Source organism: Ostrinia furnacalis, unplaced genomic scaffold, assembly GCF_004193835.3.
Source record: "Ostrinia furnacalis isolate ACB-3 unplaced genomic scaffold, ASM419383v2 OfSCF6789, whole genome shotgun sequence".
NCBI classification, from domain to species: domain Eukaryota; kingdom Metazoa; phylum Arthropoda; class Insecta; order Lepidoptera; family Crambidae; genus Ostrinia; species Ostrinia furnacalis.
Window position 1 is genome coordinate 45,045 of NW_021137028.1, and position 21,502 is coordinate 66,546.

Consider the following 21,502-nt stretch of genomic DNA (forward strand, 5'->3'; position numbering starts at 1 on the left):
CTTGTCGCGGGAGGTGCGATTTATTTGATGCCGAGTGTATAAACTCTTTTGCTCTTACTTTTTCACCACCTTTGAGATCATTGAACTGTAGATGTTTGATAGAGATAGTTTTAGGAACTTTAATCCCATTTTTACATACCTAAATTCAGGGGCGAAGTTGCGGGCAATAGCTAGTAACTATTCTATAAGACGAGAATGTAGTCCTGTAGCGAGACAATCCAATCAAGTGCATTAGCTCATTTGTGCCAATACAGCACGTGTGGAGCGTCGTAATGGCCGCCTTGCTGGAGACAGGGGTGCATGCGAGCTGACAGGTTAATTATTTTAACCTCTAGTCTAGAGATAGGTGCATGCGAACAATTAAATTATTACTTATTATATTACTTCTCGCAAAAGAAAAGGAGAACTAACAATAATTAAATTTCAGTTTGGTACTGAAACTTGAAGTAGAAAAATTGACTGAAATTATACATAAACTGGACTCGACCGTGACTCGACCTTGCCTGAAATGAAGAAGCCTTGTCAAAAATCTCTCATAGAAAATGCTGATCGAATCTGTCTGACCCAGTTACACATTCAGTATAAACTTCAAGTAGGTATTCTACATCACAACACAAGATAAACGTCTCTTTTCTAGTATACTCTAGGTATACGACAATGCTTTTGTAGGTATACATAGTGTATTACTAGATCGGAGACGTTTAGGCATCACCCTATTAGCGTGGCCTCGGGGCCGCGGACCGCAAAGCCCCGCGCCGGGGCCTGCGCAGCTGCGGTGTGGTTAGAGATGGGTAAGTGCTAATAATCCGATTAATAGCAATTGGCTAGTAACGGATTAAAAGCAGTTATTAGCCATAAATAGCCAATAATAGCCGATTTCAGATGGTAACCCTGCTATTAATGTTATACTAATGATTAAACATATCCCTTCATAGTTTACAAATTTAGCACTTGAAATTTGGAAGGGACGTAGCTTAGGTACCGTAGAGGTGCATTAAGAAAGGAATACCCGAAATTCCAACGGGCACGGGAATTAGCGGGAAAATCCTTTTGTATGAAAAATCTAAACCGCTTAAGTTAGACGCTTGAAATTTGGCATGCAGGTACCTTAGTAAACTTAAAGCTTAGTTACAAGAGGATATTGCAAAATTCCCACGGAAACGGGAGTTAGCGGGAAAAAAACATTTGTATGAAAAAATCTAAACCACGTAAGATAGACGCTTGAAATTTGGCATGCAGGTACCTTAGTAAAGTCAAAGCTAAGTTACAAGAGGATATTGCAAAATTCCCATGGGAACGGGAGTTAGCGGGAAAAAACACTTGTATAAAAAAATCTAAACTACGTAAGATAGACGCTTGAAATTTGGCATGCAGGTACCTTAGTATTACATATTTTAAAACAAACAGACGCAGTAATCTGGCGGTCCACGCTAAGTTACGAAGTGCATGTTTTTTTCTTTTTGTCGCCGACTACAGAGTGACATAGGTTTTATCCAAAAAGTTGAAATACAAATAGTGTTTAAGTAGGTATTTGCTTTATGACGGATTATTTCACTAATTAGGTAAGTACAATTTTATTTTAACTATCTTTACTTATTATACTAAAGAGGTAACATTTGTTTGTTTGTTTATGTTATGTTTGGAGTGGGGTAATCTATTTAAAGTAAATTATATATTATAAAATATCTCTGGAACTGACTATATAATGTTGATGAAATTTTAACACGGAGATAATAAATGAATGTCGAGGAGGTACGGTCAAGTGTAAAAGTGGATGAACACTGTTCATTCGTAAGCCTTTGTGTTAAAGGTGAAAAGTGTCCACCGACTTTTGCATCTGACTGTACATAGAAGTCATTTTTTCGGGAACGAGTGGATGATCGTGATTTTTTTCATACAAATCTAAGCACTATCACGTAACACAAGCTTTTAAATATAACATTTCACAATTATTCCGCTGCCATGACAATATTACCTTACCTAGATTTTTCGATCGTAGTTCACGTGTATGCTAACGCTTTCCTGAATATAAAGCGTTTTTGGTCGTCCTCACTCAATAGCGTTATATTTAATTAATTTATAGAAATGATCGGACTTACGCAGATTTAATTTGTTGCAGATTTGATTAGTACAAAATGTCTGAACACGTTGATCCTTTCAAAAGCAAACCATCTGGGTCAAAATATAGAAAACGAAAAGCAGAAAAAGAAAAGGAATTTGAAAAAACAAAAAAGTTTATGAATATAGGCAAATATATTATCACAACAAAAAATCAAGACCTTAATGTGGCATCTACATCTGAAATACAAGCGAATGCATCGGTAGTGGAGTCTCTGTCTGACAAGTCAGATCAGTTAGCTGTTGAAGAGATTGTGGACGAAGTTTCCCGAAGTGAGGAGACAAGTTGTGTTACAATTACAGATGCTGCTCAGGATGACACTATTGGTGATGTACAACAAATACAAATTCTAGATGACGTTAGTTCTCTTGTTCCAAATATATCGGATCCAGCCACTTGGCCACTCACTCGAAATAGCAAAATTATTGATCATATAATAACTAATGGCCCAGTGCAAACTCACATTGATAATTATCCAAAGAATGATACAGGGCGACATTTCTCAAATTCTCATTTTACCAAAAAACTTGCAAACAATGAAATAATTCAGCGTCGTTGGTTAATATACTCAGTTTCTAAAAATCGAGTTTACTGTTTTTGTTGCCGGCTATTTGATAGCAGCTCAACGTCGAATTTAGTATCTGAAGGATATAACGACTGGAAACACTTATCAGAAATGTTAAAAGTTCATGAAAGTAGCACTTTTCATAAGAAGTTTTACCTCTCATGGATTGAGGCTGAACTAAGATTAAAAACGGGAAAAACAATAGATTGTCAAGAGCAACATTTGATTAGAAAGGAAACTACAAGGTGGAATAATATTTTGTCTAGATTAATGCATATTACACTGTATTTAGCTGAAANAAAAAAAAAAAAAAAAAAGTGGCCCCCCAGAGAACCCCGCTGGTTTTTAGGGGGGATGCCCCAATCGGGGGGGGGCCCACATAACCTACTGCGGCCGGCGCGAACCAAAACCAGAGCGCGGCAGGATCTGTCAAGTCGGCAGGCCTGTCGGGCCCAAATGGGGAAGGCCTTATGGCTCAAGACCTCCGGTATTCGTCGCTCTGCCTGCTCCTCAAATCAAATCAAATCAAATCAAATATATTTATTTCTATTCTATTATTCCTCCCCGGAGGAATGGACCGGAGTGGCTTGAGTGTCTGAGGCGTAGATAGGGGTGCCTAGGCCGGCGGGGCCGTGTGTCCGGGTCGAATGGCATTGGGGTCGTCGGGGCATATTGCCCGGATCCGTGGGGTTTTCCCGGGTTGTACCCTGTCATCTCTACAATCCGGGCAGCGTGTTTTTTGCCGTGCGCTGGGTCCCGTAATCCTGGGAGCAGTACCGGCGTTAGGGTAGGGCGCGGTTGGGCGACCGCCCAGGGGCGCCGGACTTTGAGGGGCGCCGTTAAGCGGCGCCCCTTTATATTCCCATCTCTGTAAGCGAAAAAAAAAACGATGTGTTGGCAACACTAGAATGGAACGCAGTGCTCAATCCGTTCGGTCGTAGCACTACATACATACAGTTTATTTTACTGGGAATCCCCGACCACAGAGAAACACATTATCTATCTCTTTTTAACATTTTAGTTCAAAAGAGTTGGCGTTATTTTTGATGGAGCGGAACACAGCTCATTCTTATTCATTCAATCGGAGCACGCACTTAAAAACAGTTATCGCAATTAACATATTTTAAAACAAACAGACGCAGTAATCTGGCGGTCCACGCTAAGTTACGAAGTGCATGTTTTTTTCTTTTTGTCGCCGATTACAGAGTGACATAGGTTTTATCCAAAAAGTTGAAATACAAATAGTGTTTAAGTAGGTATTTGCTTTATGACGGATTATTTCACTAATTAGGTAAGTACAATTTTATTTTATAGCCTGACCAGGAACATAAAAACCCTGGCATAGAGGCGCGTCAATTGCATTTGATAGTGCAACACTGGGTACAGTCGTACCTGTATTAAATTAATAGGATAACTTTATGTATCAGGATTCAGGATTATGGGCTAATTTAATATTTTCATAAATTTACAAAAAAATATTATATTATAGGTAAACTGGTTTAAGTAAATTAAATGAAACCATCAATCGAGCAAGTAGGATTTTATTATTATTCATCAATAATCAAATTCTGAACTTGAATATTCAACTACAATGTTGTCATGATTTTTAGAAAATATTGTTATTATTTTAGTGAATTTAAAAAAATGTTACGATTTTAGTATATATTTTAAGTTAAAAAGTGGCAACACTGTTAAAAACTTCAATCTTGTTTGGCAAGGAAGTGGTAATGTGGAGGGGATAGAGAGGCTTGTTGTAGGCACTCAGAATCATTACTCTGTTAGCTTCGATAGAACTCAGACCACTTGACGAATCTATGTCCGATAGCTGTTATAATAATTATTGTGAGTTGAATATTGAGTAATTGAAGTGTAAGTGTGTAAGTGGAAATATACTCGAGTTTGGCTGAAATAAAGTGGTTTCTTTTTAATGTCTGCTCATAAACGCTTCAAACTCGGTACTTCTTTCCCAATTCCATAAAATTCAACACTTACAAAGTGACAAAAAACTTTAAAATAGGTAGTTGAAACAAACCACAGCTAATTTTCATAGTTGACTGTACTATACGATAAACATGTCAGTCAATTTGACAACCTTTGTCGGAAATTATTATTCAATGAAAATATTGTCCGAACCCTTAGTATTTCTCTTCGACAAATAGGTACTTTAACACATTATGAACCACTTTTCTTTCACGACTATAAAAAGATTTTAGCAATTTAATTCACAAAATCAATTGCACACATTTAAAATAAAGTTTGTTTACACTTTGACAACAATAGACTGTGTAATGTGGGGACCAAGGAGATGGAATGAAAAGATGTTAATTCGTCGACGATCGGTTTAATACTACTCTAAAATGGCTTACAGCTAACTTATAAGTATAACTATGCCTAAAAGGAGAGGTGTGTCATACACTACACCACCCCCGTAATTTTGAGAAAAAAAAATGTGTTATCATTTTTTTTTAAATTAAACCAAATATAATAAAAATTTAGAAAATTATTGTTATGTTATTGATTCCAGTTGTTTGTTTTAAGTATACATATTTTGAATTTTGAATTTAATACAATTAAATAGAACATGTCGGAGTAATGTAGGTACTGTTGAAAATACATATTTCACTTTACATTTTGTTACAAGTTTTTTTTTTTTTTGCTGAATAAAACTAGATCTAAATAAGTACATATTATTATGTCTATTAGAAAAAATATAAATCTGTAGATCGTATTGAAATATGGCCTGATTAAAAAAAACGGCTGGTAAAGAGTAAAATTTTTAAATCAACTAGGTAGGTAGTTGTAAAATACAATGTAAAATAATGACTATCCAAATATCTATGAATATTCCAATTATTCCAAATGATAACAAAAATACCATTAATACATACAAATGCAGAAAATAAAAATATGACATTACACAATTTTATTATTTGACCGAAATTATGAAATACTTTATATTAATTTACCATTTAATAATAATCAATCATAAATAAATTCTATATTCATTTTCAAAATTACATTTTCATTGATATTTAATTAAGATCAAAACATGTTTTTTTTTTAATTTATCTAGAAATTTTTTTTACACAATCACTCTATTGTAACACTATTTTATAAAGATCATGTTCTTGAACAGATAATAAATTTACTTATTTCATTTTACAATTTCTTTCCAATAAAAATTGTATTACAGACATCTAGTTAAATAAATGCATTCGTAGTTATGTAAGCAATAGTTGCCATTAATTTACACACAGAATTACAAATCAATATTATTGTGTAAAGTTCATTCATTTATATAAATTTTGAAGAGATAATATCCTTTTATCATAAACCATTTTATAGAGTTAGATACAGTTAAATAACACACAAACCAATTTTTTTTTGTTTCCGCAATTTAGTATACCTACACATACATTTGGGCAAACTACCACGTAAATATTCATCAAACGTTATTAATGTACTTAATAAATGAAGGCATAATACACTTACTCACTTATCTATAATACTAGCTTTTGTAGCCCGCGTAGCGGGCGACCAAAGCTAGTCTATACTATATAAAGCTCGATTCCTACTCACTGACTCACTCACTCACTGATCAGGGGTATTTTTGGGGTATTTAGAGGGGAGAGGGGTAAAATTGTTAGTGTTTGTTTTTTACTAGATTTTTTGACAGACAGCTATATCGTATTTTTTGAACCAAAAAACAAAATGGCGGCATTTTTTGAGACAACAACTTTTTTGTTTTTCATCCTGAATTTTTTCCTTTTTGGGAGTTTATTTTGGTTGCCAAGATGTGTTAAAAAAATTGAGAAAAAATTAAAAAAACAAAATGGCCGCGCCGCCATCNTTCAAGTCTCTCATGAGGCTACTACTCTAGCCGAACAGCTAAAAGATTTCGGCTTCATAGTTTCATTGGTTGTCTGGTATGACATACTTTTTCAAATTAATGTCGTTAGTAAATCTCTACAATCAACAGACATGGATCTCGGTAAATGCACAGACATGTTGAAAAAATGCTGCAATTTCTTGGAAGAATATAGAAATACAGGCTTTAAAAGCGCCATTTCAACTGCGAAGGAATTGGCTGAAGAGTTAGAAATAGAACCTGTGTTTAGAGCGACAACAAGAATTCGACGTGTTAAGCGCCAAGCTGGTGAAACTGCCCAAGATGAGCCTATAACTTCTCCAGAAAAAAAATTTGAGGTTGAATTTTTCAACTGTCTTTTGGACACGACGTTAACTTCACTCAACGAAAGATTTGAACAGTTATGTGAGTACTCGGAATCTTGGTCTTTTTTGTACAATTTAAAACAGATTCCAGAAAAACACGACCTTATCAAACTCTGTAGTGATCTTCAATTGAAATTAAATGTAAATTCCAAATCAGATATAGATGGATGTATGTTGTGCGATGAACTCGTAAGTCTGAAATCGTTTTTGCCTGATCAGAAAGTGGTTACTCCTGTTTTTGTTTTAAATTTTATCAAAGACCGCAACTTACAAGAACTATATCCAAATGTTTGGATAGCATTACGAATATTATTAACTATTCCCGTAACGGTTGCTAGTGGAGAGAGGAGTTTTTCTAAGCTCAAGCTGATAAAAACCTATCTGCGATCGACAATATCTCAATCTAGATTGACAAACTTGGCAACTTTGTCAATCGAAAATGAAATTGCTGAAAACATCGACTTTGATAACTTAATAAAAGAGTTCGCCGATAGAAAGGCTAGAAAAGTAAAATTTTATTAGTTTTTTTAATAAATGTTTNCCGAAATCGTGGTATCGCAACAATTTATTAGTCGAAAATATTTGTTATTTTTTCATTTCGATATTTTTTCACAAATATACGACCTAAATGTCAATGTGACAGAGCCCACAAATTTGTGGACGCTAGTTGGCGCTGTAATCGTGCACAGAGCCAATAGATGGATGTATGTTGTGCGATGAACTCGTAAGTCTGAAATCGTTTTTGCCTGATCAGAAAGTGGTTACTCCTGTTTTTGTTTTAAATTTTATCAAAGACCGCAACTTACAAGAACTATATCCAAATGTTTGGATAGCATTACGAATACCTATTATTAACTATTCCCGTAACGGTTGCTAGTGGAGAGAGGAGTTTTTCTAAGCTCAAGCTGATAAAAACCTATCTGCGATCGACAATATCTCAATCTAGATTGACAAACTTGGCAACTTTGTCAATCGAAAATGAAATTGCTGAAAACATCGACTTTGATAACTTAATAAAAGAGTTCGCCGATAGAAAGGCTAGAAAAGTAAAATTTTATTAGTTTTTTTTAATAAATGTTTATTTCTTTTCATAAATGGTTATTTCATTATTACCCTTCGCCTTTTTTCGTATGGGTTTGAATTGCAGTTAGGGGGCGCCGTAGAAATCTCGCCCAGGGCGCTGGTAGTACTAAAACCGGCACTGCATATCTGCAGCTCCTAAACTAGCTCCTCATAAACCTGAATCTCCTCAAGTCACTCCTGACACTTGTAGCTTCTTAACTCACACCTGTAGCTCCTTAATTAACACCTGTAGCTCCTCAACTCATACCTACAACTCCTCAATTGCTCATGACACCTGCAGCTACTAAACTAGCTTCTCATACTCCTGCAACTCCTCAGTAACTCCTCACACATGTAGCTCGTAAACTAGCTCCTCATACATCTGCAGCTCCTCAATTATTCATGACACCTGCAGCTTCTCAACTCACTCCTAATACCTGCGGCTCTTCAATCACTCCTCTTACCTGCAGTTCTTCAAATCGCTCCTTCATACCTAGAACTCCTCAATTGCTCCTCCTACCTGCAATTCCTCCACTTGCTCGTGGTGCCTGAGCGCCTGGTTCTCGAGCGCGTCCTTGAGGCTGTCCACTTCAGTCAGAAGCAGCATGAGTCGCTCATCAGCTTCTAACTCCCCCATGAGCAGCGTGCTCTGATGAGTGAGCAGTTTGACCCGCTTCTTACACCTGCAGCTAATTCCTCATATCTGTAGCTCCTAAACTAGCTCCTCATAAACCTGAATCTCCTCAAGTCACTCCTGACACTTGTAGCTTCTTAACTCACACCTGTAGCTTCTCAACTCACACCTACAAATCCTCAATAGCTCATGAACCCTGAAGCTCCTCAAGTCACTTCTCTTGCTTGCAGCTCCTCAATCACTCCTCTTATTCATACCTAGAACTCCTCAATTGCTCTTTGACTAGCTCTTCCTACCTGCAATTCCTCCACTTGCTCATGATGCCTGAGCGCCTGGTTCTCGAGCGCGTCCTTGAGGCTGTCCACTTCAGTCAGAAGCAGCATGAGTCGCTCATCAGCTTCTAACTCCCCCATGAGCAGCGTGCTCTGATGAGTGAGCAGTTTGACCCGCTTCTTACACCTGCAGCTAATTCCTCATATCTGTAGCTCCTAAAGTTCTTCATACACTTGCATCTCCTCAAGTCACTCCTGACACTTGTAGCTCCTTAACTCACACCTGTAGCTCCTTAACTCACACCTGTGGCTCCTTAACTCACACCTGTGGCTCCTTAACTCACACCTGTAGCTCCTTAACTCACACCTGTAGCTCCTTAACTCACACCTGTAGCTCCTTAACTCACACCTGTAGCTCCTTAACTCACACCTGTAGCTCCTCAACTCACACCTGTAGCTCCTTAACTCACACCTGTAGCTCCTTAATTCACACCTGTAGCTCCTTAACTCACACCTGTAGCTCCTTAACTCACACCTGTAGCTCCTTAATTCACACCTGTAGCTCCTTAAATCACACCTGTAGCTCCTTAACTCACACCTGTAGCTCCATAACTCACACCTGTAGCTCCTTAATTAACACCTGTAGCTCATTAACTCACACCTGTAGCTCCTCAACTCACACCTACAGCTCCTCAACTCACACCTACAGCTCCTCAACTCACACCTACAGCTCCCCAATTGCTCATGACACCTGCACCTCGACTCACTCCTAATACCTGCGGCTCCTTAATCACTCCTCACACCTGTAGCTCCTCAACTAGGTCCTCATACACCTGCATCTCCTCGACTTACTCCTAATACCTGCGGCTCTTCAATCACTCCTCTTACCTGCAGTTCTTCAAATCGCTCCTTCATACCTAAAACTCTTCAATTTCTCTGTAACTAGCTCCTCATACCTGCAACTCCTCCACTTGTTCGTGGTGCCTGAGCGCCTGGTTCTCCAACGCGTCCTTGAGGCTGTCCACTTCGGTCAGAAGCAGCATGAGTCGCTCATCAGCTTCTAACTCCCCCATGAGCAGCGTGCTCTGATGAGTGAGCAGTTTGACCCGCTTTTTAGCATCACGCGCTTCGGATTTGTATCTGGAGAGAGGAAGAAAGGAATGTTTGGTACATTGATACGTCACAGAAATACAAATTGGTTTTTAATGAAGTTTGTAGTTCATTATTCCCCATTATAAGATCCAATGAGGGTTTTTGCGAATGAAAAATCCGCCAGATGGCAATACGTAGACGCGAGGTCTAAATGCTGCCGGATTGGTTATTTTTGACATGACATTGACAGATATGTCAAAATCCACCAATCACGCAGCAGTCGGACCCCACATCCACGTCCCGCCATCTAGCGGATCTTTCATTCGCGAAAACCCTCATTTAACGGTAACGGGGAATAGTGAACAAAAAGTTCACTTATCCCCGTTGACGGGGATTGTCAACGGGGAATAGTGGAATAAGCCAACACAAAGTATAGATGCCCCATTTTGACCTAGTACACACTCAATGAGACCGACGACCTCATAAAGATAACACAAAGCCGCTAGATGCCGCTACATATAGAAATCATTGGGGTAGGCCTATAGCAGTGGACGTCCTGTGGCTAAAATGATGACGATGATGATGACACACTCAATGCTGGCACATCTCTATCGCACCACGTTTAAACCATGTCCCTACCCTTATCTTCATTGTTCTTTAAGCGCCCACATTATTTGTCATTGACTTCTACCCTTAATGCTATTTCTGTCGCACTCGCACTCGGACATCGGCACCTATCTTTGTCGTATACACTCGTCTAACATCAGCTTTAGGTTAATAATATTGCTATCCCTGTCGCACTCACGTCTCAGCCATCTCCCTGTCCTTGTCGGCGTTGTTCTTGAGCGCGGACACTTCGTCGACGAGCAGCTTGGACACGCGGTTGTGTCGCTCCAGTTGATTGCGTAACTCTTCTAACTCCTTCTGTTGGGATGTGCATTTCTCTCGCTCTGTTTCTACTTCCTGGAACGAGAGGGAATGATATAACATAACTGGTTCATGAGATAACTTCTTTTAGCTGACTATTGTAAGCGAAATCAGCTTAAATACTTTCTGCTAACTTTTTACATAAGCTGAGTTGCGGTAACCGTAACAATAATAATAACCGGTGTTTTATGTATGGAGTTTGACAGATTTTTGACGTTTGCTAAAGTTAAAGTAAGATGATACAGTCATAATATTCAGCCATATTGATTTTCAGTTACAAAAGTCATTTATTTTAGTCGCTTTTCAATCAATCCATTCATTGTTTTAAAATAATAGCATTATTTATTTACTAGGAACATAATTATAACATGATTGATATTTTCGGAGTTGGTGCTATCCTGCCAAGTGACAAGGTTATAAAACAAAAATAAAAACATCATAAAAATTGCTCCAACCATAATTATCCCACTATTCTTCAAACTATAAACGGTAAAACTAACACGACTTTGTTATAAATAAATAGATTATCAACCATACCTGGGCGAGCGCCACATTGAGCTCGTGAGCTTCGAACTCGTGCAGCTTGGCCGCGCTGAGCTCGGTCTGTAGCTCGGCCGTCTGCCGGCTGAGCTCGCATACCGTCTGCTTCAGGAACTCCACCTCCTCGTTACTGCTGGTATCTGACGCTGGAGATAGCAAATAGAGATTGTTAACGACTAAAGCCTAGTCCGTGAGCACGTAAAATTTTGTACAATGAACCCAAGCTACCCATCCTTATCGCTCGCGTGTAATTATATTGCTGTCGCGCTCGCACACTCACTGCGGGCGCGCGTCGCACAGTCGCAACAGCGACAGCAACATAATTACGCGCGAACGATAAGGATGGGTAGCTTGGGGTCATTGGACAAAATTCTACGTGCTCACGGACCAAGCTTTAGCTTTAAGTGTAGCACACTGGGCGACACGTGACAGTGACAACTAACGTCCGGTCGCCGAGCAGATAGAATTTCGTCCAATGACCCCAAGCTACCCATCCTTATGGCCCGCGCGTAATTATATTGCTGTCACGACTGTGCGACGAGCAGCCACGGTGAGTGTGCGAGTGAGACAGCAACATAATTACGCGCGAACGATAAGGATGGGTAGCTTGGGTTCATTGGACAAAATTCTGCGTGCTCACGGACCAAGCTTTAGCTTTAAGCGTAGCACACTGGGCGACACGTGACAGCAACAACTAAAGTCCGGTCGCCGAGCAGATAGAATTTCGTCCAATGACCCCAAGCTACCCATCCTTATCGCTCGCGCGTAATTATATTGCTGTCGCGACTGTGCGACGGGCAGCCACGGTGAGTGTGCGAGTGCGACAGCAATATAATTACGGGTGAGCGATAAGGCTAGGTAGCTTGCTTGAGGTTAGGACGAAATTCTATCTGCTCGGCGACCGGACTTTTTTTAAACGCTTATTCTTATCAATTATCATATATTAGCTTGTCGTCGCGACTCTGACGCCAAGGAGAGCTATCGTTTTAGCGCTCACCAGTTAGCGCCACTGTAGAGTAAGGTCCTGTCACTTACTAGTAGCGAAGACAGTGGCACCAACTGGTGAGCGCTAAAGTGGTAGGAGGACTATCGCATTTGTACTCATCAAGATGGCGCCACTGTAGAGTAAGGTCCTGTCAATCGCCAGGGGTGCCAACTGTTAAGTATAAAAACGATAGCCCTCAGTGTGCGAATCTTTATAACAAAATATATGAAATTGTCGCCCGCACCATGTCGTCGCGTCTAAGTCGCCGAGCTGACGCGAAAAAACAGCGCAAGAAACTCAGTCCCTATTGTCAGCATCTTTTTCAAGGGTTTACAGTCTTTAAAATAGTATTCATTGTTATAAATATAACTGTACTCGACAAAAGTGCGTACAGTTTTTGTTAGTAAAAAAAACTGTACTGTAACTGTAGTTTAGTTACTAAAGGCGAGTTACTCTACTAAATTACTCGAGTAGTTCGAAAAAAGCTTTAGATTAGTTACATAGATCACAGAAACTAAAGGGAGATGTGACAAGGGGGCGGGGCCGGTGTCGCAGCAATATGCCCAAAAACAGAACACATTGCTCGTGACAGCAATGATGACAGTAGCGACGTCTTAATGTAAACAGTTTACATTGCTTGCGTAGTACTAAAGATTATTCGAACGTTGAGTACTGATACCGCAGTGGATAATGAGCACATATTTTGATTACTTTGTGTGTGTGAATTTCTAATGCGACACTGAGTTTCGAACTCAGCGCATTAGTCCGCATCTCTCTACAGAGTGTTGATTTAATCCTCAATCTATTATGACTTGTATAAACGCATTATCCCACAAAAAAATTTACAAACGAAAGTGGTATTATTTTTAGCGAATAATTACCGTGCGAAATCAACTGAACTATGGCTCGTAATACTGCAATAGTTTACACCGCGGCACCCATCGAGCTACGCGGATCGCTCGCTTATCATATCACGTCGGATAACCTACTGAAGGAAGTCACGTAAAGTAGGTAGTGTAAAAGGTGTTTTTCTTTAACTAGGTACCTAAAGTTAAAGTTCGTTTTAATTTATTTTCGAAGTTAATTTTTTTACTGATTCGTGATCAGAATAAGCTACTTAATCAACTACCTAAATATGGCGAGGATTGAAACCAACACCCTGTATATCTCTATGGTTTACCTGTGTCAGTAGAGTCGGTGAGGTCGATGTCAACGGCGCGCGCCGGCAGCGCTTGAAGCAGCGCGGTACTGCGGCGCTTCAGCTGCTTGTTTTGCTTGTACCACTCGCCAGCTTGCTGCATAACCCTGGCGACAACATACTTTTGCTTAAAATACTATACTTACAGGCTGTTTTTTTTTTTTAACATAACCCTAATTCAGGCGCAGTCAGGGTTCAATCTACTACTTAAATACAATTATTTATACTTCCTCCAGTGCAAAGCAGGTAACAAAAGGTGGCGGTTACAGAGATAAACTAAACACTTAGGTTTCTGTCTCCAGTCTCTGTTTCGCTCGCTTATAGCACTTCAAGTAACGGTGGCGGTCTCTTGTCTCAGTCTGGATGCGAACTGCCACCTAAAGATTTAAGTAACCCGTATGAAAAGATATACACCACGAACAGCAGCTACCTGCAAAAATTATTTTGTCACAAAATCGCTTGAAATCTCCGCTTTGCACTGGAGGGCAAGGGAAATCGAATCTTAACTTCGAACTCCTCCTATGTTATTCTGATTAATTTCGTTGCGGGTCCAATGACAGTTTAACTTCCCCCGGGACATACTTGACCTACACTGGTTGGGTTTTTAGATAGATCCGGGCTACACAGGAGTTGCAGTAGTGGGAAAGTAATTTTCCTACAGGAACATAATTCTCAACAAAGAAAATACTAAATGACAATCAGTCATTAAGACACAAATATGTGAAAATTGCTAAACTAAGCACGATTCTACATTCAAATATGTACACTTTTCCAACTTACATTTTGTCCTATATTTTAATAACACCACTTTTAACTAATCACTCGAGAACACTTCATATTTAAATTAATTAAAAAAATCTTTCCAATAGGTCACGCCAACACCACAGCCGGAAGTAAACTGCGTTAAAAATGTACCAAATGTGAAAACAGTTATAAAATCCTTATTTTGCATACTTATCATAATTTTTGCAACTAAATGCCTCGGTATAAGCGTAGAAAGCGCGTGGCGACAGAAATTGATAAATATGCTGGTTCAAAGTGGATTTCAATATTAATTTATGTAAATTAAATTCGATATGCATGATTACATAATAACATAATATAGTTAATGTTATTAAGTTTGACCATATTATAGAGGAATATTGATTTTAATTATAAATATATTTTAATTGGTAATATATTGATATGCTGATCTTTCTTGCAAGTTAGAGTTGTCCTAAATATATAATTTATTATTAATATCCTTGGTCATTAATAATAGAACCTTCATTTACGATCTATTTATAGCGACTAGAAGGCGGATATCAATGAAGCATTTTTTTTTCAAACTTGCAAAATCGATGGTGTTACGTTAGCCCTCAGGTGGGAATTGAATCCACGACCTTTTGCTTGCCAGGCGACTGCTCTAACCGCGAAGCTTTTTTTTCTAATCATACATATTAGTTTGAATTATACAAGTCTGAAATTCTAACATTTTAATAAGTAACCATCGAAATTCGAACCCGCGAACGCTTTTGTAACCCGGCCATTTCCGGCAATCTGGTAAAATATGAGCCGTATTATTACTTATTTTATTTTATTTATTAGGACAACCAACAAGAAAAACACGCATACATGGAATTACTATAACTAAAAGTGTTTAGAACTAAGTGTTGTCTTAATTAAAGGCTGCCACGGCATGCAATGTGTTAAAAAATGTGTGTTAAAAGTTATTCAGTTTAATTCTATACTGAAATAGAAGCACAAAGATCAATATATTTCAAAAGTCGAATTTTTCTAGAGATAAGATAAGGAACACATTAAAAATCGTTCAGCTAATGGGCAGATAACATCGGATAGTGGTTGACAACGCCTGAACTAATCTATAAGGTTAACCAACTAAAGTCATTTAGCAGTTACAGGACAGTTTGGTTGTGAATGTAGGACGTATGGCGTAGTATACAGGGTGTTTTATCTACACTAATATTATAAACAAGAAAGATTTGTTTGATTTTAATAGATTCCGAAACTACTGGAAAGATTTGAAAAATATTTTACCATAAGAATAGCCCTACAATAGCCCTGCTGAAAATAGGCGATTTTCTTTTTACGAAGTCCGCCGGGCCAGCAAGTTAAAGTTAGTTGGTATAACAAAGTGCTACCCTCGCCTGCCCTCCTTAGCACACCCATTACCTCATCATCATCATCTCAGCCACAGGACGTCCACTGCTGAACATAGGCCTCCGCCAATGATTTCCATGTCGCCCAGTTGGTAGCGGCCTGCATCCAGCTACATTTATGAAGTCGTCGGTCGACGTTGTGGGTGGACGTCTCACGGTGTATTTTCCGGTACGTGGCCTCCACTCCAGAACCTTGCTGTCGCGTCAGTTCTGCTATGCCATGTCTATGAGTTCCCTAAATCAGTTTTGTCCGTAAAAACATGCATAACAATGTTTAAAATCAAGTGACTCACTTATGCATAACTCCAGTGTCGACTTCATGCTGGTTCTTCAGCTGCTGGTACTCTCTGAACAGCTTTTCGGAGACATTCTTAAGCTTGTTCAGCTCTCTCTCCCTCTCTCTCAGCTCGGCGTCCAGATGGTTCCTCTCTTCGGTGAGGATGTTGTGGCGGCGTTGGAGGTCATCGTACTCCCGTCTCGCTGTGAAAAAAGAAAAATATTTTTTTAATCCATTTTCAATGTTATTTCATTTACAATCTAAATGAAGGGTCGCGTCATGAAAAAAGGTTGAAAACTTTTTTCATGACGCGACCCCTAGTATGAAAAAATTTTTGCGACCCCCCGACCGTTCGCTTTTTTTTTCATGCCTTTTACAAAGATGTTGTAAGGACCGAATTCTTCAATCTATACAACATTTATGCATTTGCATTATTAGATTTCGAATAAATCTATCTTTAAAACTTCTCAGATTTTTTACTGAGGTAGTTTTTACGAGCTCTCGCGACCCTCCTAAAGAGGCTTCGCGACCCCCCAGGGGGTCGCGGCCCACAGGTTGAAAAACACTGATTTACATAAAGTTTAAAATTCAATGCCCTAACTGCGCGAAGTTGCCAATAAATACTTGAATCCATTTTAAATTTTATTTCATTTACATTAAGTTCAAAATTCAATGCCTTAACTGTGCTAAGTTGCCATAGTCCACGCCAGTTGAATCTGGCAACAACAATTTTGTAATTAGCCAAATAACTTTGATACCAAATTGTCTTAAAGATTCAAGTTTTTGATTACAGACATTAATGTTGAGGATACTGAGAGTCTTTCTATAAGTCAATAGGGAAAATACACTTTAAAAGATCAATAATATTTACTTGACGACACTACATCTGGCATTCAAAGAAACTAGAATAAGAAAAATAATGTTTACAATCCACTATGGAAGTATGGATGGACTATGAAACAAATTTGACTTTACAAGCAGGTAATAATTAAGTCTCCCTTGCCAGCCTTCAAGATCTAAAGCATACAAAGTAGGCCTGATTGTACGTCTCTTAAGAGGTCACGTTGAGGACATAATTGTACATTTTCTCCCATACTTGTACGTAGTATACAATGTATGTAAACGTAGTCCATTTTTGGAGTTGCATGCTGTGTATAGAATGGTCACTTCCCAAAAAGCTTATAGTAAGGTTTTTTACGTAAACAGTTTACTGGATATATTTCCAGGAAAACTATAATAAATATAATTGAACTGATTCATATTAAGGTGAAGATTAGCCTAACTTATGAGCAAGCTAAGTTGACACCTAAACTGGTGCAATAGTTAGTGACAAATATTAGTGTAATGATTGAGCCAAAGTACACTGGGATTCAAGACATTTAAGTTAAATATCCCTTTTAACTATTTATCTGTTATCTAGTCAACATAATAAAAAAGTAAAGTTTTGTGTAATTAGCGATTTAATAAATTTGAATGATATTGTCCAGATTTGTCCATACTGAAAGCTACAGAAAACGTTTATTATAATAATGAGCGGTGAATGCGTTTTAAATGCACCAAAAACTGGCTCGTCTTCAAGATGTTTAAATATTTAGTCAATTATTTATTGACATTGGAAAATGATATTGTAGTGACATCAGAGATATTAGAAATGGTGACAGTATTTTTCAAGAGCATAACAATTTTTCGTTGTTTGTTATATGTTTTCACACCTTCCTTATTTGGTGACAACATATTAGATATCTTATCAAATCGTCAGTATTATGATGACACCATAAATCAGGTATTGTAAACAAAATAAGGAAAACCCAACAAATTCATACATTTATGATGAATATGACCTAGACCTAAATATAAATAAACTGAGTAATGATTCAAATTAAATTTGCAATATTGCAGTATTGTAATTTAATTTAGTAGTTATTCAACCAGAAATCTATCTCACAAATCAATCAACATAAAAAGAAACCATTACTTGCATAACAAAGTAAGATGCCTAGTGGTTATTGTTTTTTTTTTCAGTTTTAAAAAGGAAATTAATGAATAAGTAAATTTAACTCTATCTTGCAGGCTAAGCTTGCAGGTATGTTGTAAATTAACCTAAGAAGTTAACCATTTCCAAATATTCAATGAGGAATGCATTAATTAGGAAAATTACCTGCGAATGTAGTAAGATGAAGAACAATCATGATAACTTGATTAAAAATGGAGTAGAAAGGCTTGTTTTAAATCTGAATTTAGAAGAATAGGTCTGAGGGTAAGAAATTTAAATGAAGGTGACCAAAAAAATAATTAAAATATAATTATGTGCCCACTAAAAAGTTACCAACGTTGAAATTGGTTAGTTTAAGATTCAGACAATCAATGTATGATTATGTTACTTACTTTATTTTTAAATAATTAATTAATTAAACAAAAACAACAAGCACAGTACCCAAAATCAAAATCCATTTTTTTGTTTGTTGACTTTTTTGACAGTTTTGACATTTCGTAATCAACAAAACAAAAAACATAAAAAATAGTGATGTCAGTAATTACAAAAAATAACGTGCTTCGTTATTTTATATAATAATAAAATAAATAGTTATTGTTTCCTTTCTTTTGCACATTCAACGCATATACGTCAGATATTGCGCAGTTCGATAACTGGTTTTACATCAGGCAATGAAACAATCTAGATCTAAGGAAATATTATGATAAAAGTTATCAAAGTTTACTGGCAAACTTCTTTAGGTATCTAGATAGGAGTTACCGAATTAATGTGTAAGCAACAGGTTACATCTGTCATAATCCGACAAATACGCGAATAGGGTTTTACATCCGCGTTTTCATTTGCATATTATGTCCATTCGAGGTTTCGGAGCATGCGCAAAATGCAACCGCAAAAATTGAAACCAAAACAAGATTTTCCATCGAAAGTAAATCAAGACTGACCTTTTTCGGATTTGAGGAGGTACGCTTTGTGCTTTCTTTCGGACTCTTCATATCTGTTTTTCCACTTTTCGACGTATGTGGAGAGCGCGATGTTCGCCTCCTTGGAGTGGTGTGGCGCGTCGGGCGGCGTCATCCTGCCCGCAGTGGCGCGCGGTATCCTCGTGGCCGCGCCGCCCGGGCCCGGGTAGAGCGAGACGGCACTCCGCGCGCCTTGACACTGATTGTTACTCGACGCGATCGCAAACACATTATCACCGTTCCTTTTAATCATTTTTGCATTCGATTTTTATCACACGCGCGCGTCGAACGCTCGCATCGTCCCGTTTTCACGTATGTACCGTCTAGGACACGTGTCCCGATCAACAGGCTGGTGTGTCGGTCTCCGGAGTGTAAATTTGCAAATAAAAGCCTTTGTTCTCGCTAAAGGATAATGTGCGATTTTACGTATGCGACACCTTTAAGTGTGTCAACTGCGCTCACTCAATAAATCGACCTTGATGAATCGACGTAAAAACAAGCTGATAAAGAAAATAAACGTGAATTAAACACGAGAATGTCTGTCGAGTGCTAGATCGTAACTAACGTTAGTAATGTATGCGTGTTGTGATATGATAATGAAAACTTCGTCATTGTGAGTCATTGGATTCGGTGTTTACGCTTTTTGTTTACGTTAGATGCTGTCTCAACCTTTCATGGCATCATTTCATCAAACATTCTTAGAATTTGTTAGTATTTAGAAGGAATCGATGTTGCATGTCTTTGTAGATAAAGTACAATATTATCGTTGTTATTAATGAATGTAGAACGATACTATCTTATCATAAACATTATGTTTCATAACATCACATTAGCTTAATTTTTATGGACATAAGTAGGTAATTATAGCACAGTCATTCTTTTGATGGTTATTGATTTTTTGGGTTAGTTGGTTTCAACAACTCATACTTCATATTATTATGATTTTATTCTTTAACTTTTCTAGATGCTGTAGAGTGGAAAATATCATTAGAAATTGTTAATGTATTGTTGAATGTGTAATTACTTGTGTAACCTAGATAAGATGATTGCCTATGTTTTTTATCTTCTGTCAATATTTTAAGAAATTTTACAAAGTTTATTGATAACTTGTTTTATTGAATCATAATCATGACTCACAAGGTTATCTAATTGGATAATAAAAAGTGTATAATAATTATTATTTTCAGATGTTGTTCTTTGTTCTATCGCTTACTGATTAATACAATGAATGTTATGAATCTTTTTTTTTAATTTCTCATACTATACCAAATTCTTGGGTGAAAGAGTTCCATTTCTAGTTAATTACACAAACACACACACACAACCAACAGTAGAATTAAAATTCAAATCTTGCACTAAAACGTAAACGTGCTATTATAAAAACTAAATTAACATAAAGTAGTCACGACAAACACTCCCATCATTCAACAGATTGGCACAAAAAAAACACTATGCACCTGACAACCGCAGCTCGTGTCAAAGACCAAGCTGAAGACGCACTGAACGCATTTCATCCAAGTTTGGACGAACGGATATTCTAAATTTAAACTGTTTCCACTGAAACGACGACCTACCAAACAGCGTCTTGTCTTTAGAATAAACGACAAGTCACAAGACAAGCCGTGTGGGCAACCAATTCGAATGGTGAGACTTGTAAAGTGATTTAATTGTCGCGACAGCAATGTGTCGCATTTAATCTTATGCCAGCTGAATACCCAGTGTTGTTAAGTCTAGTCTGGTGTGCACTGGATTCTGCAAAATTCAATGCTTATTCTATATTCTTAAAAGAAACCACCATCATTTACATTTTTACAGTCAAAGTCAAAATTTCTTTATTTGTTTAGAATAATAAATAGTACCTACTTACAAATCGATACACATACACTACCTTGGCTTTTGCATTATTAGGTCTACAAATCTTCACCCAGTGCATTAATCATTGTACGCGTAGAAAGAAAATGAGAAAAATACAATGATATTTGAATAAAATCTGTTTGAATCATAATGATTTAATTTCTTCGTTACGCTAATTTTATTGTGGTTCTATTAATAGGTACTACTTACATTCAGAAACATTAAAAAAAATAGACGTAAGAATTTTCCTGGAACAGTTATATCAGAAATTTCAATTACAAGTTTACAGACGCAATTGAAACTTTATCGGCCAAGATCACACCAAACAAACAAATGTCAAGGTTCAAAAAGCCATGTAAAAATATTTAAGAGCAAGAGTTCGGCAAAAACAGTTAAATCGAAGGTGAGGTACTTAAGTGCTTAAGCAAGCCGGATAGCCTTACAAAACTTTTCCATATTTAGGAAATGGGGTCACCCCGGGGCTTGCCATTGTAATGAACTCTGCCAGCGGTAGCCCAGACAAGGTAATCCGATCTGACGATAAGTAGTCCGGTTCCATACATTCGTTAAATAACACACTTTTGGTACTGCCATTCAATGAATAAATTGGATTACCTCTTAAGCAAGCATACC

At 37.7% G+C, this 21,502-nt stretch overlaps 1 protein-coding gene and 1 long non-coding RNA gene across 6 annotated transcripts; one reads left to right on the forward strand and one right to left on the reverse strand.

Annotated features, from left to right (window-relative positions):
- Positions 1 to 1,392: 1,392 nt before the first annotated feature.
- LOC114362836 (uncharacterized) lies at positions 1,393 to 2,551 on the forward strand. The gene is made up of 2 exons (XR_003656714.1): positions 1,393 to 1,562; positions 2,120 to 2,551. It is a non-coding gene; the product is annotated as an uncharacterized LOC114362836 (long non-coding RNA).
- Positions 2,552 to 8,855: 6,304 nt separating this feature from the next.
- LOC114362832 (myocardial zonula adherens protein-like) lies at positions 8,856 to 20,608 on the reverse strand. Of its 5 annotated transcripts, none has more exons than XM_028318374.1 (8): positions 20,590 to 20,608; positions 18,998 to 19,515; positions 16,080 to 16,266; positions 13,610 to 13,734; positions 11,442 to 11,590; positions 10,783 to 10,940; positions 9,992 to 10,025; positions 8,856 to 9,059 (listed from the first exon to the last, which is right to left on the reverse strand). In XM_028318374.1, the coding sequence occupies exons 2-8, from the start codon at positions 19,266 to 19,268 to the stop codon at positions 8,871 to 8,873; spliced, it is 1,113 nt and encodes a 370-aa protein (XP_028174175.1). In that variant the 5' UTR covers positions 19,269 to 19,515; positions 20,590 to 20,608; the 3' UTR covers positions 8,856 to 8,870. The 5 variants fall into 5 exon arrangements, with proteins under 5 accessions (XP_028174175.1, XP_028174174.1, XP_028174173.1 ...); XM_028318373.1 differs by lacking the exon at positions 20,590 to 20,608 and adding an exon at positions 20,473 to 20,583; XM_028318372.1 differs by lacking the exon at positions 20,590 to 20,608 and having other exon boundaries at positions 8,856 to 9,053; positions 9,986 to 10,025; positions 18,998 to 20,146.
- Positions 20,609 to 21,502: the final 894 nt, after the last annotated feature.

What these genes read in the sequence shown, in the direction of transcription:
- LOC114362832 (XM_028318374.1), bottom strand. Translation starts at nt 19,268, where the DNA reads ATGATTAAAAGGAACGGTGATAATGTGTTTGCGATCGCGTCGAGTAAC. An exon ending in CCTCCTCAAATCCGAAAAAG is followed by an intron (nt 16,267 to 18,997) that starts GTCAGTCTTGAT and finishes CTTTTTTCACAG; the next exon opens with CGAGACGGGAGTACGATGAC. An exon ending in CGCGTGATGCTAAAAAGCGG is followed by an intron (nt 9,060 to 9,991) that starts GTCAAACTGCTC and finishes TGTAAGAAGCGG; the next exon opens with GTCAAACTGCTCACTCATCA.